The sequence below is a fragment of the Brassica rapa genome, chromosome A02 (assembly GCF_000309985.2).
Source record: "Brassica rapa cultivar Chiifu-401-42 chromosome A02, CAAS_Brap_v3.01, whole genome shotgun sequence".
NCBI lineage: Eukaryota > Viridiplantae > Streptophyta > Magnoliopsida > Brassicales > Brassicaceae > Brassica > Brassica rapa.
In genome coordinates, this window is record NC_024796.2 from 27,652,539 (window position 1) to 27,666,872 (window position 14,334).

Genomic DNA, 14,334 nt, shown 5'->3' on the forward strand with positions numbered 1-14,334 from the left:
TTACTGATGTGATATTATTGTAGGTTCATAACCTCCACTACAATCCATGATACTTAATTTACAGCAAATTAGGCTAAACAAAAAATATTTTTTTTATTTGTATCTACTAGAGTAAGTGATAGGCGATACTAACCCTAACTTGGATCCTACGCAAACCTACTACTCCACATGATTTTATTTGGTATATTGAAATCAGGTGTTTATTTTGTCGAATCAAATGATGTAGTTAGTGCAATCTTATCTTAATCTTTTACATGATACAATTTACGACAAAAACTTTCAGAAAAATATCATGAAACAAAAAGTAACCTTTGCATGATTAATCAAAATCGTAATGATGGACGAAAATCTGATAATCTTATCTCTAGATTGATTAATCAACCACCTACATCTCGAATTTCAGAAAATGGTGTTTAATATTTTGAGTATCATATAATCTTGCCTTGTAAGTTGATGTAATTTCAACCAAACGTAGTTCGTTTATAAGAACACTAATAATCTTGAGTTTATTTATAGTAGCACAAAACGATTAAGTAAAATGATTAATGTAATAAAAACAATGATAATTATAATTGTTCCAGGATATTATTTTAAGTGTGAAAGGGAATTAAAAATTTAGCGATCACATGGCTGTGGACTCTGATTCGTGGACTTGGCAGGAATAATGATAAATGGATTAATCCCAACTACTTTGAAGTTCATAATTGAAAGTTGTTAATTAAAATCTTTGTAAACCTTTTTGCTGGTAAATATAAAATACGGATTGGATTATTGAGCATATGAGTAAGTAGGGTGAATTAATTGTTTTAGTTTACTAGTACTCTAATCTTTTTGTGTGCTAACTTACTAGTACTTTAATCTTTTCTATTTAGAAAGCAAAGAAAAAAAGAAGAAGATGCATTGAATGTGGGTGGTCCATATTTTATATACATTCTACTAGTCCTGCGATTTCGGATAGTTGGTTCGGTTCGGGTCGGATACTTCGGTTAGTCGGATAGTTCGGAATTGGATAATTTTGTCGAAAATAACCGAATTTTAATTCGGTTCGGTTCGGTTCGGAATTCGGTTTTTTCCGGTTATTGATATTTGAACCGAAAATATCCGAATATGATTTTAGAACCTGAAAACCGAAAAGTTATCGGATTTTTCGGTTATTTTCGGTTAGTCGGTTATTTCTGGGTTATCCCAATTTTTCGGTTTTCCCCTTAAACCTGTACAATGACAAACATATAGCATAATAAATAGATAACATTTTTCTCAATCATCATAAACAAAACATCATTCATCCTGAATCTACAACTCTTTGGAATGAACACATATCCAAAGAGGCATTGATTCACAGAAACATATAGTCCAAAAAAAAGATTGAGAATGTCCAAAAAATTGAATGAGAGACCAAAAAGAGAGCACCATCATCTCCTCATTCTCGAACTTCAACCTGTGTAAATTATAAGAATCAGAAAATTATTAAAAGAGAACACCAAACACATAAAAGACAGCAAAACAACAAAGTGGTAGAATGTAACCTCTAGTTGTTCGATTCCTCTTCTGAGGCTGGTAGTGGTAGAGTCTCTACATAATGAGAAAGAGTGAAAGACAGTCAGATGCCGAGTTTAAAACATGAGAAATATGCATGGAAGAGTAAAAATGCAGAAACAATTACCTAAAGACTCATGGAATTCAAGTTCTTCAAACATTTGAGTCAAGCTTGCAAGCTTTTCTGCACTGATGGTATTCCGAAGCCATTGTTGTGTGCAGACCAGTGCTTCAATCATATATGGCGTGAGGCAACTACGGAAAGGATCCAAAATCCGACCACTAGTACTAAAAGCCGACTCAGAAGCAACAGAAGATACTTGAACCGCAAGAACATCCTTGGCTAGTTCTGATAATATTGGAAACTTGACAGATGCACGCCTCCACCATGATAGAACATTGTAGTCAAACCCCATACGATTTGAGGTTCTTGAGACAGGCCTTTCCATCAAATATATGTCAAGCTCACTACTAGCCTCTTCATTTGCGGCCTCTGAAACCATTTCAGAATACAAAGAATCCCTCCCTTCATACTCCTCCTCATCATCAGACATCTCAAACAATCCAACTGTGTCTCCATCTTCACTCATGTTTCCAGCACTATCACCTTGAGATGGTGGACCAATCTTCTGCGCATACTCCTCATACAACTGTTTGAGCAGTGCCCTAATTGAGGTTCTCAGATGCTCACTTTCCACACTGTCTTTGCCATAAAGCTTGTCGAAACAAATACCTACAAATTGCATTTTGTTTCTAGGATCGAAGACACTTCCAATAATCACCAGCGGATTCATGTTGATTAGGCCATCCCAATACTTCTCAAACTTGGTTCTCATCTCAGTTGCTTGAAGTCGTAGAAGGTCGTCTCTGCTGTTGCTCAAAGCAATCAAATTTCTCTCTATGATCACAATCTCATTGTAACAACTAGTGGAGGTCACTGTCTTTGATGCTGAAAATGCTAAAGTGCTTCCAAAAAATAATTTAAGGAACTTCACTAACCTATGCACTTCATCCCATCCATGAGCAGTTGGAGGCCCAATCCTTTTATACCCATTCTCTTCTGATTCCTTAAAATACTCATTGTACAACATATCTTCTGCCAATAGCTTTTCAAATGCTACTCTAAACTTCAAAGCAGCCGACAGCATTAGATAGGTAGAGTTCCAGCGTGTAATACAATCCAGAGACAAGCTCCCTCTACTAACCTTTCCAGTTATAACCCTCAGCTGAAATGACTGAAGCCGTGTACCAGATGACCTGACATACTTGACAGCATTCCTAATAGCCACTACACTCTCTTTCACCTCAGCTAGACCATCCTTGACTATCAAGTTCAGTATATGCGCACAACAACGCATATGAAGTAATGCACCATCCTTGATTAGAGCATTGGGTCCTAGTTGCCTGCAAGCTTCAGTGAATAGACGCAATGCCTTGTCGTTCCCTTTTGCATTGTCCACTGTCACCGAGAACACCTTTTCAATACCCCAATCGGCTAGACACTCACTCAGATGCTCGGCAATGGTCTCTCCTTTGTGATCTGTCACAGGTTTAAAACTGATGATCCGCTTCTGCATATCCCAGTTTTTGTCTATCCAATGCGCTGTGACCACCATGTAGCTGTAAGATGTTGTAGGAGCTGTCCAAATGTCTGTGGTTAAGGAGACTCTCTTCTTCTCCGAGTTAAACAGCTCCTTCAAACTCGCTTTCTCTTTCATAAACATCCCAAAGATATCTTCTGTAGCTGTTTTCCTGCAGTGAACCGTATACATGGGCAAGACATTGTGACAGAACCTCCTAAACCCCTCTGATTCCACAAAAGAAAATGGCAGCTCATTCAACACAATCATCTCATTCACAGATCTTCTAAACAATCCAGCATCATACGTAACCGCAGTAACTACACCACTACTATCAGTTCCTAAACCCTGCTGCTTACCACTTTCCGCAAAAGCTTTGAATAACTTACAGCGGGAATTATGATTCTTCATTGCGCTAGTCCCACTCTTTTTGGTGTCACAGCCGATCTCTTGACCACAGTAGCGACAGTTGCAGAGGCTCAGGTTGTCTTCCTTTTGAATGAAGTGTTGCCACACTTCTGCCCTGTGAGCTTGCCTTTTCTTTGGCATCGGAGGAAGGTCAGTACTTGATCTCTCTGTGGCCGATCTTTTCTTTCCAGTAGTTACATCTGCGTGTGATTCCAAGCCATCTCCATTTTCATCATTCTCTTCAAAACCTGACATCTGAGAAAAAAAGCTCTTTTAATTTGAGTATCAAACTCTAATAAAAGAACTCATCATAAGACAGTAAAAGTTTAAAACTTTATACTTTTAAACCCATCTATTTCCAGAGAAACGCTAAATCAGAATTTCACCTCCAATCTTAAACTGAAAATCGACAAGAACTTGATAAACAAGAGGAAGAACATACCTTGTGGTCAGAATCAAACAAAGAAGATGATATTCCTAGGGTTTCAGAATCGACGAAGAAGATGGAGGCTCGGGTTTGAGAGAAAGAGAAAGGAGATTAGGTTAAGATAGTATGTTTAGCCGATAATTAGATTAAAGGTATATACATGTTAGGTTAATTTTCGGATAACCGATCGGAATCAGTGATCCGAACCGAACCGACGCAATAACCGAAGTTAATTTGAACTTCTGCCGATCGGTTTCTCCATCCTAACCGAACGGTAACCGAATTACACAATCCTCGGTTCGGTTCGGTTCGGACCGTTCGGTTCGGTTCGGAATCGCAGGACTACATTCTACTATCGAAGAGTATTGCATCTAACTCGGAAATTTGAACGATGTTAAAAATTGTTAGGAGTAGTGACAATCTTCATGCATGTGACATGCTTTTTTTTATCACTAAGATGTTACATATTGGCTCATCACTTAGAGCTCGACTGGTTTCCCCGCTACCACCCGCAAACACAGCTTTTGCGGTTGGTAGCGGTTGACAGCGTTTCGAAACAATCATACAAGCCGCTATAAATCGCTTCAAACCGCTCCGAACCTCTTAAATTCAAAAGCTGGTTCCAGCTAGCGTTTGCGGTTGCGGGCGGTTGCGGGAGGATAATTTTTTTTCTTTTTTTTAAAAACCATATAAATACAAAAATAAAAATATTCAATAAATTTTTAAAAATGAAATTATAAAAATACTAAAATATATCTATGATATTTTAATTAATATTATAAAATTTTAAAATAAAAATATTTTCTATAATTTTAAAAATTTAAAACTATAACTTTGAAAATATAATTTATATATTTATTATAATATTATGATTTTTGATATTTTTATAATTATATAAAATGTAAATATTGTTAATTTATTATTTAACCGCTGTTGTATCTAGTAGTTAACCAATCATAAGTATCCCGCAAACGCACCAATTTCTAACCGCAGAACCAGTCGTACAAATCTCTTAAAACCGCTAGAAACCGCAATCACCCGCATCCGCAAACGTCCGCAACCGCAACCGCTGCGTTTGAACCAGTCAGACCCTTAGTGTAACGTTGAACAAAGGCCTTTTTTGTTTTGGAATATTTTACAAAGCTATAATCATGGTCCTTTCCTTTTAATAATACATTATAGCCTACTATACATTTTCTTAAGATTTATTGGAAGATTTTCTATAGCTTTGGTGACCAAACAATATCTTGAAAATAAAACGTCTCGTTGAAATGTTTGGTTAGATACACTACTTTTGATAGTCAACCAATCACCATAAAACTAGGTCCAAACCATCATCAAACTATCACATACATATATTTTAATTGCAAGATATATAAATACATAAGAGCTTCATTAGTCGTTTTAAAAAAAAAATTCAAAATGCACTAAGAGCACAATACTTACTGGAACCATAGACTGTGCCATGGCACTTACTTAATTGTTATCTTGCAATGAATATCAAACCAGTGGACCCGTTTCATTTACATTGCTGTATTTATGTCTTTAGGTTCAAGGGTCTTTAGATACATAGAGATTATGGGATAAATATAAAAGACAAGCCTTGTGCATTGTTTTGAACTGTAATGTCACTACAAGGTCTGTTTTATTATAAGAGCAAACTCATATAAAACAGTTGCACACACCAAGGTTGTTTACAAATGGTGTAAACAGAAAACTCTAATTACTTCTTTGGTCCAATGTGATTCTCCAAAGTGATTTAGACTCATGCCTTGGCAATGGAGTCAATACTGATAGCTTGTGCTTACTTTTCAGTACAAACAAGAATAATTATCAGTTCAACAAAGGTCTCTATACGTTTTTTTACACATCAACTATTCTTTTAAAACTACTTTCTGTTCTTATTTGAAAGTATTTGGCGCCTAATTTCAGTTGTTCTTTTTTTTGGTCTATAACTAACACCAAAAGCCAAACCGAAATGAAGTCGTTAACATTTAAGGAATAACAATTTATAAGGAAGAAGCCAAACTAAAGCATCCAAAGAACGAAAAAAAGGCCCATAGAACTTCGTTTCATTCATGGAGATCCAGTTACAGTTCGTCATCTCCAGATGTGTCGTCTTCGTCTTCGTCTTCATCTTCTTCTTTTCCAACAGTTGGTTTTCCATTCACCGCAATAAGCTCAGTATCAAATATCAGTGTTGCACCACCTGAAGTTTGCAAGTTTGTTTTATTAGTTATTAAGTCTGTATTCTTCACAAACATGACAATACACATTCCAAAAACACTTTTATAGATGAGAAAGGTGTTTTTTATATACCGGGGATAGTTGGAGGAGAGCCTTGTTCCCCATATCCAAGTTTAGCAGGTATCTTTAACTTCCTCTTCTCTCCTACACACGCACCTAGCAATCCTTGATCCCAACCTGCAACAATTATTACCATCCCGAGGAACTCTTATGAGAATGCAACAAAAGAAGAGAGAGAATTTTAAAATCCGAAAGCAAACCAAGCACACCAACCTTCGATAACCTGACCACTTCCTAGTTCAAACTCGAACGGATCACCCCTCTCAAAGCTCGAATCGAATACAGTTCCATCAGTAAGTTTCCCCTGCCACATTAAACACTAAGTTACACAACAGCAACAAGAGCGCCTTATGATGAATTTCATGGTAAGATGTGGTCAAACTTACCCTGTAGTGCACCTTGATCCTATCACCCTTGTGAGCTTTAAATTCACACGTTTTTGGCTTAAACTGCGAGGAAACAAAAAAACAAACAAGTGAAGGTGGTAAGAATCAAAGGATCAAACTCTCCTTAGCGTCGTCTCCGAAACAAAGATTACAAATTTACAATCAAGAAGCGCTTCACATTTATAGATGAGAAAGGTGTTAAATCTACAAACATTACTATTACATCAAAAAAAATAACATATATCTATAACACACTACAATCGAGCTTTAACAACAACATAGAAAACAGATCGCTCATTTTACCTTAACTCCGATCTGCAATTCAGACACATCTCCTGTCTTCTTTGCGAAACCTATAGATGATGACAAAACACGAAAAACAAACAGATCCAAATACAAATCATTAAACAGGAGACATGTAATTAGATTGACAAAAAAAGATCATGCTGTAGCAATTCGTATAATGAGGATCGGAATAAGGTGCAATAAGAAGAACCTTGGAAGGAAATGAGAGAGAAGAAGATCAAGAAAAGGGAGTAACGGGGGAGACACATCTTGCTCTTCGCCAACATCGCCGCTTCACACTCTTTTCGTCTCCGTTATTTTGTTTTCTCTTAGCTCAGAGAAGATCGAGTACAGGCAATCTCACTTGACCATAATATATGGGCCTATGTATAATGGGCCTATCATTTACTATTGATTTATTATCCCCTTACCATCCATCTTTTCATAAATGTACGGGTGATTGGTTGGACTGTAGGAAGTGACTTTAGTTAATTTTTAACAGTTATATTTCGACCAATCACTTCCGTAGTACTGGTGAAGTACCGAACTAATATCAAATCCAAACCAAATACTTTTAAATATCCGAATGAGTTCAAAATTTTGGTATATAAAAAATCGAAACCGAACCCGATCCGAACTGAAATATTTCGGATATGCGAATATATCCGAAATAAATTTATAGATTTAAATATATTAATTATTTTTACATATAGTATATAAAAAGTATCCAAAATATATATGATATATTTTGAAATTTTCCAAAAATAAATATCTTAAATAACTAAACAATACTCAAAACATAAAAAGTATTTAAAATATCTATTGATTATCTATGCAAATATTCATATCAAACCGATTTGTATGTTAAATCTAAGTATTTTGGCATACCCTATTCAAATTTTTATGTAATTTATTATTTTTATATTTTGAGAAATATAAAATATCTATAAATTTTAAAATTTTAAAAATAATTTAAACGGGCTATCCGAACCCGCAAAATCTAAACCGAACCAAACTGAAATATATAAATACTCGAATGAAACTAACATTTTTAACCTCGAAAATCCGAAACCCGAATAGATCCGAATCAGAATCGAATGAATACCCAAATGCCCGTATGACATGTTGATGAGTTGATCTTGTACAAATTTTCAGAGATAAGAGTGCGTCTTGTACCGGTTTCGTGTGTGTTAAGGTGGAGTGTGAATGATGTTATGCTAATGTCACCCTAGATCCATACCCAGCGTGGTGTGCAGAATGTGTTTGTATCTACTTTGTTTGGATCATACCAGCTCGGTGTTGAGCTGGTATGATCCAAGGGCCTAACTCCAATCAAATGGTGATCTCCAACCTGTTCTTATCTGAATTCTTGCTTTAGATTTTAGCTTCTAGTAGTGGTAATGTCCTTTCATTAGAGTGGTTGAAGAAACAGCCAATTTTCACCATGTTTGGTAAAGATGGGTTTGCCCAAAAAGGCAATTTAGGCCCCAAATGAGTGAACCTAGGTGATACTATGTCTTCATCCAGTAGATCACATGTGGTTAAAGCCTCTATTGAGGCATTGTGGTCACAATTTGTATGTTTCTAAACCTTGGTTAATGAAAAAGTTGTCGTTGAGTTAAAAAAAAAAAATCCAATTAACAAGAGAGTTAGTGAGAGACCCTTTTTCTTTTCTTACAAGACATTGGGTTATGTTACACCGTTTTGCTGGTCCTAATACGTTTAAGCCGTGGAGTACGCCCAAGAAATCCTGTAAGCTTCTACCACTGCTCTCACACCAGTACTATACGAATTTCAAGATGTAATTTAGGTATCATAATCAGAAGAACGTAACAAATATATTTCAAAGCCAAACACACTTAGGCATGAGAAATCAGAACACAAAAACAATGGTAGAAAAAAGAAACAAGTCAGAACCATAAGAAGACAACAAACATGGAACACTGATCGGTCTTGATCCCCAATTCTAAAGATCTATCTAATCCTGTGAGAAACAATATGCATCTTCTATTTTGTTTTCTGAATACTCTCTAGGAACTTGGTTCTTGCAGAAAGGTCACTCGAAAACCGACCTAAAACCGCAACTGTAGCTGTGCTACTCCCAAACTTCTCAATCCCCCTAGAGATCATACAAGTATGCTCAGCTTCCGCCACCACAATTATATCACCATTAACCTGTGGTGACAATGTCTCCGCTATTTGCCGAGTCATCCTCTCTTGCACTTGGAGCTTAAACCCATAAAACTTTACAATAGACTCCACCAACGACCTCTCAACAGCTTTGTTGTGCTCATCATCACCACAGAAGTAGCCAATATGCACAACTCCATAGAAAGGAAGCAAATGATGCTCACACATTGACCAAAACTTGATATTCATCTCACAACACAATCTTCTCTCCTCGAGTTTGCAGTCAAATCTGTTCAGTTTCATCTCAAAGTTAACGTTCTGAAACTTCATCATCCATTTTAGAAACCGAGTCGGTGTGGAAACTAGCTCTTTCCTTGAGGGATCTTCTCCTAAAGCTTTCAGAATAGAGACTACCGCAGAAACCATTCCCGAGTCTGCTTCTTTGGATGAGTTCTCAATAACAAACGGGCACCAGCCTCCCACAGAGACATCTCTACGCAGTTTGAACTTCAAAAGACTCAGAAACTCACACCAAAGCTCCGAACTTTCATCCTCAAAACCCCCTGAACCGGAGGTAACCGTTGCCTCCACAAAACCATCGTAGTGGGGATGCGAGCATTGGAGAACAACAGCGACACCAGATGGTTCCACCCAACGCTGCAGACCCGAACATATCTCCTCAGCTAAACGCTGAGGCTCTTGAAGCCGCTTAGCAAAAACGTCGGCGACTCTAGAGAACTTACTTAGGCCAAGAACGCGTCCCCCAGAAGGGACGTATCCTACATGACACTTGACTTTAAAAGGAAGCAAACAAGATTCACAGTAAGAGTAATGATCAAGGTCTCGGATCACAACGAGACCACCAACTCCTCCTGCTTGCCCATCGTCTAACCCTGTTTCTGGAAACAGAGCACTCTGTACAAAGTCCTTTACTTTTTGCTTATAACCTGAGATAAAAGAACATTATTAATCAAAACCCACAAAGAAAAAACTAAACTTTAAGACAAATCATATATAGATATACCTCTGGTTCCTTGTCGGAGAGCCTTTGCGACACGAAAGGGAGTCTTTTTAATGCCTTCACGATTGATATCTTCGCCAAGACCTTTTAGTATGACTTTGACAGCTTCTTGGATCGCTATGGTCTCTGGTTGTAACTCGAAAGGAAGATCAAAGCAACCGTTTTTCACCTCCACATTGAAATGCTCTTTATCGAATGTGTTCATTGATACTCTGTGAAGACTCTAATTACAAAGAATCTCTTGTCTAAAACTCTCTGTGTTTTTGGATAATATGCGGAAGGTGTGTAAGGGAGAGAGAAGGCGAGTGGTGGGGTCGAGGTTGATCCGTTCAGGAATGTGTGGATTCGTTAAGTCAGTTTGATGGATCTGAGAGGGTTTAGCCTATCACCATCAGCAAAAAGAAAGTTTCCTTTTTTGAACGTAATGGCGGCGAAGACCTTTCTTTGTCCCCTCTCTCTCCCTTTACTCTTTTTCTTACCCAACCCTAGTTCGAACACTCTCTCTCTATCTCTCTCTGTGTTTGGATTCATACTGTGAAAGAAAGAAATTCCTTGAAAAACATTTTAATAAATACTCCCTCCGCTTTTTTATATAAGTTGTTTTAGAAGAATTTTTATGTTCCAAATTATACGACGTTTTCGGTTTTCTATGTAAAATTTATTAACACTTAATGTTATATGACCAATGATAATATACCTTCTATTTTATTATTGGTTGATTTGTGGTTAGGTAAATAATTAATGATGTTTTTATTTAGAAAATATAAAAAATTAATGATTTCTTAATCTACGTGTATAGTTCCAAAACGACTTATATTAAAAAACGGAGGGAGTATAATAAAGACTCTGGCCAAGGTAAAAGGTCATGGTTTAGCTCAAAACCGAAAAGATTGCAGATTAAGTTACGGTTGGAGTAAAATATTAAGTTAAGGCTATGGAAGGGAAAGACTCTAGATGATTTAGAGGGTTGCATGCGACCTATTATATTTTCGTGTTCATTATATAGATAGAAAACTTGTAACCGCGTTTGAGATAATAATGGGTTGTCTAAGGAAAGGTTTCTAAATCAACATTCAACATCATTAACAAGTGAATATTATGAGGAACAAAAGAGATGACAAAGAAGATCGAAAACATAGCTAAACAAAGTGTGATCCCTTTCAATTCCCGACGAATTTCAAAATAGCGTCTGAGAAGCCTTTATGTTTCGATTTGGGTGAAAACCTGAAGTGTTATTAGATAAGAATTTACATATCATAACTTATTAAAATATTTAAGATGAATATTTAATACAAAAATAATATATCAGTAATGCCAAGATTTTGGAAATATTTTAAACCTATTTATTAATAAAATGCCCAGATTTTGTATAAAATAGATTTGGAAGTCGACATTATTAAAACTAGAGATTTTTTCCGCGCTTCGCGCGGATTGTGTCTTATAAATTTATTTTATTTATAATATTATTTGTCGATTTTTTTATTTTACATTAACTTCTTATTTTTCCAATGTTATTTTTTCTTAATTTAAATTTATATGTTTATAATTTTTCATTTTTCTTGTTGTAGATGAAGAATTATATTTTTTATTGATGGTTTTTTGTATGTGATATAAACTTTTTGATATTTTAAAATAATGTTATATATAGTACGATTAACACATTAAAGAAGAGAAACATATTCACGCACATTTTACACAGGTTTTATATGCATAATTTTAAACATTATATATGTTTATATTATAAGTTTGAAACATGTAAATGTTTTCTGAAGCTAAATACTTGTTCTGAGTTTACATAACTTATCGAAAGTTTTATCCTTTTTTAAATTCAAATCACAGAAAAAAATATCAAAAAGTCAGTATAGATGGGTTTTTTGGGCTTTTAAATCAACACTGAAAAATTACATGAATCAGATAACAACCGTTTTATAAACAACTGGATAAAATTTGACCGAGCCAAAGATTTTTACACAATATGTTCTTTCTTCTTCAAATTGCGAAGAGCCTATAGGCACAAGAAAAAAAATCATAATTTTTGTTTTCACTTATATAACATTTTTTCTCCTTTACACACGGAGTTTATTACACTGTTATAAGCAATGAAAAATTCTATTCATATAAGATTCACATCTATGCATTTTGACAAAGAAGAATTTTAGCCATCTTTAGTTTCAGAATGGACCAACTTCAGTCATATACACTATATTTTCTCTATGATTCAAATCTTATGATTTTAATATATGTGCAGATTTTCATATGAAAAAGCACGCACGTCATCTATCATTCAACATATTACTTTTTTCAAAGTAAATACTATAATCCTCATTTGGTTAGCTCCACAAATTAATCTCTTTGGATCAGTTTACTAGAAAATATAGATACTAATGTTAGAAAAGAATATAAACACTATCAACAACAAATATTGGCACAAGTTTAGATTTGCTGCTGAAGTTTGGATTTCTTCTCCGGCTGATCTACACTCTGTTGCAGCCTGGATCAATCAACCTCGCGTCAATGCAGATACGCATGCTACTCCAGTCATCAAGCTCTACTTTCAGTCAGCCATCTACCTGCTGTGGAAAGAGCGTAATGCTCGTGTGTTCACAGCTGTTTCCTCACCTTCATCAGTCATCCTTGCCTCTCTCGACCGTATGATGCGTGATTGTCTCCTCTCTTATCCGGCAAGTTCTTCTTTCTCTTCTTCTCTACTTCTTTTTATCTTTCTTGTATAAGACTTCCTTAAGGCTTTTTTTACCTTGAGTTGTTGTTGGTTGTTTTTGTTTCCTTGATGTAATAAGTTGTTTAAAAACAATAGTGTAACCTTTCAAAAATTGATAATCTTAGCATCTTACCAAAAAAATAACAAATATTGATTTATTTATGTGAATATGTATTTTATTTTAAATCATTATAGTGGACGAAGAAAGCACCATAATTTGTACAACAAATTTTCTTAGATTCACGTCATGATACTCACCATTTTATCATTTTAATTACATAATTTTACATGAGCTTCTTCACCTTCCCCGATTATTTTCTCTTTATTTATAACTACAATATAAAGTTATAAACTATATATATTATAAATTAATAATTTATTTACCCTTAAAGTTTAACGATTAAAAATAGAACATAATTCAATATAGATATATGATTCTATTAATAAATTAGTATTTACAAATTTGAAATTTCTAAAAATATCAAAAGTTGTATGTTAGTTAATTATCTTATAAATGACATTTATTTCTAATTCTTTTTGGATGAGAATATTTTGGCTGAGGTGGATAGTCTCAAAAGCTTTGAATTTAGTCCCTTTTATATAGTAGGATTTTTTCCGCGCTTCGCGCGGATTGTGTCTTATAAATTTATTTTATTTATAATATTATTTGTCGGTTTTTTTATTTTACATTAACTTCTTATTTTTCCAATGTTATTTTTTCTTAATTTAAATTTATATGTTTATAATTTTTCATTTTTCTTGTTGTAGATGAAGAATTATATTTTTTATTGATGGTTTTTTGTATGTGATATAAACTTTTTGATATTTTAAAATAATGTTATATATAGTACGATTAACACATTAAAGAAGAGAAACATTTTACACAGGTTTTATATGCATAATTTTAAACATTATATATGTTTATATTATAAGTTTGAAACATGTAAATGTTTTCTGAAGCTAAATACTTGTTCTGAGTTTACATAACTTATCGAAAGTTTTATCCTTTTTTAAATTCAAATCACAGAAAAAAATATCAAAAAGTCAGTATAGATGGGTTTTTTGGACTTTTAAATCAACACTGAAAAATTACATGAATCATATAACAACCGTTTTATAAACAACTGGATAAAATTTGACTGAGCCAAAGATTTTCACACAATATGTTCTTTCTTCTTCAAATTGCGAAGAGCCTATAGGCACAAGAAAAAAAATCATAATTTTTGTTTTCACTTATATAACATTTTTTCTCCTTTACACACGGAGTTTATTACACTGTTATAAGCAATGAAAAACTCTATTCATATAAGATTCACATCTATGCATTTTGACAAAGAAGAATTTTAGCCATCTTTAGTTTCAGAATGGACCAACTTCAGTCATATACACTATATTTTCTCTATGATTCAAATCTTATGATTTTAATATATATGCAGATTTTCATATGAAAAAGCACGCACGTCATCTATCATTCAACCTATTACTTTTTTCAAAGTAAATACTATAATCCTCATTTGGTTAGCTCCACAAATTAA

The 14,334-nt window shown here is 34.5% G+C and overlaps 2 protein-coding genes across 2 annotated transcripts; both read right to left on the bottom strand.

Moving 5' to 3' along the window:
* Nucleotides 1-5,781: 5,781 nt before the first annotated feature.
* LOC103854545 (peptidyl-prolyl cis-trans isomerase FKBP15-2) lies at nt 5,782-7,321 on the bottom strand. The gene is made up of 6 exons (XM_009131489.3): nt 7,141-7,321; nt 6,948-6,997; nt 6,645-6,707; nt 6,472-6,562; nt 6,271-6,375; nt 5,782-6,160 (listed from the first exon to the last, which is right to left on the bottom strand). Exons 1-6 carry the CDS (start codon nt 7,214-7,216, stop codon nt 6,042-6,044), a joined length of 504 nt encoding a protein of 167 aa, XP_009129737.2. The 5' UTR covers nt 7,217-7,321; the 3' UTR covers nt 5,782-6,041.
* Nucleotides 7,322-8,715: 1,394 nt separating this feature from the next.
* On the bottom strand, nt 8,716-10,932 carry LOC103854547 (GTP cyclohydrolase 1-like). Its single transcript, XM_009131490.3, has 2 exons — nt 10,084-10,932; nt 8,716-10,006 (listed from the first exon to the last, which is right to left on the bottom strand). Exons 1-2 carry the CDS (start codon nt 10,283-10,285, stop codon nt 8,937-8,939), a joined length of 1,272 nt encoding a protein of 423 aa, XP_009129738.1. The 5' UTR covers nt 10,286-10,932; the 3' UTR covers nt 8,716-8,936.
* Between the last annotated feature and the right edge of the window lie 3,402 nt (nt 10,933-14,334).

What these genes read in the sequence shown, in the direction of transcription:
- LOC103854545 (XM_009131489.3), bottom strand. Translation starts at nt 7,216, where the DNA reads ATGTTGGCGAAGAGCAAGATGTGTCTCCCCCGTTACTCCCTTTTCTTG. An exon ending in GGATCAAGGTGCACTACAGG is followed by an intron (nt 6,563 to 6,644) that starts GTAAGTTTGACC and finishes TTAATGTGGCAG; the next exon opens with GGGAAACTTACTGATGGAAC. An exon ending in AAGTGGTCAGGTTATCGAAG is followed by an intron (nt 6,376 to 6,471) that starts GTTGGTGTGCTT and finishes TAATTGTTGCAG; the next exon opens with GTTGGGATCAAGGATTGCTA.
- LOC103854547 (XM_009131490.3), bottom strand. Translation starts at nt 10,285, where the DNA reads ATGAACACATTCGATAAAGAGCATTTCAATGTGGAGGTGAAAAACGGT. An exon ending in TCTCCGACAAGGAACCAGAG is followed by an intron (nt 10,007 to 10,083) that starts GTATATCTATAT and finishes CTTTTATCTCAG; the next exon opens with GTTATAAGCAAAAAGTAAAG.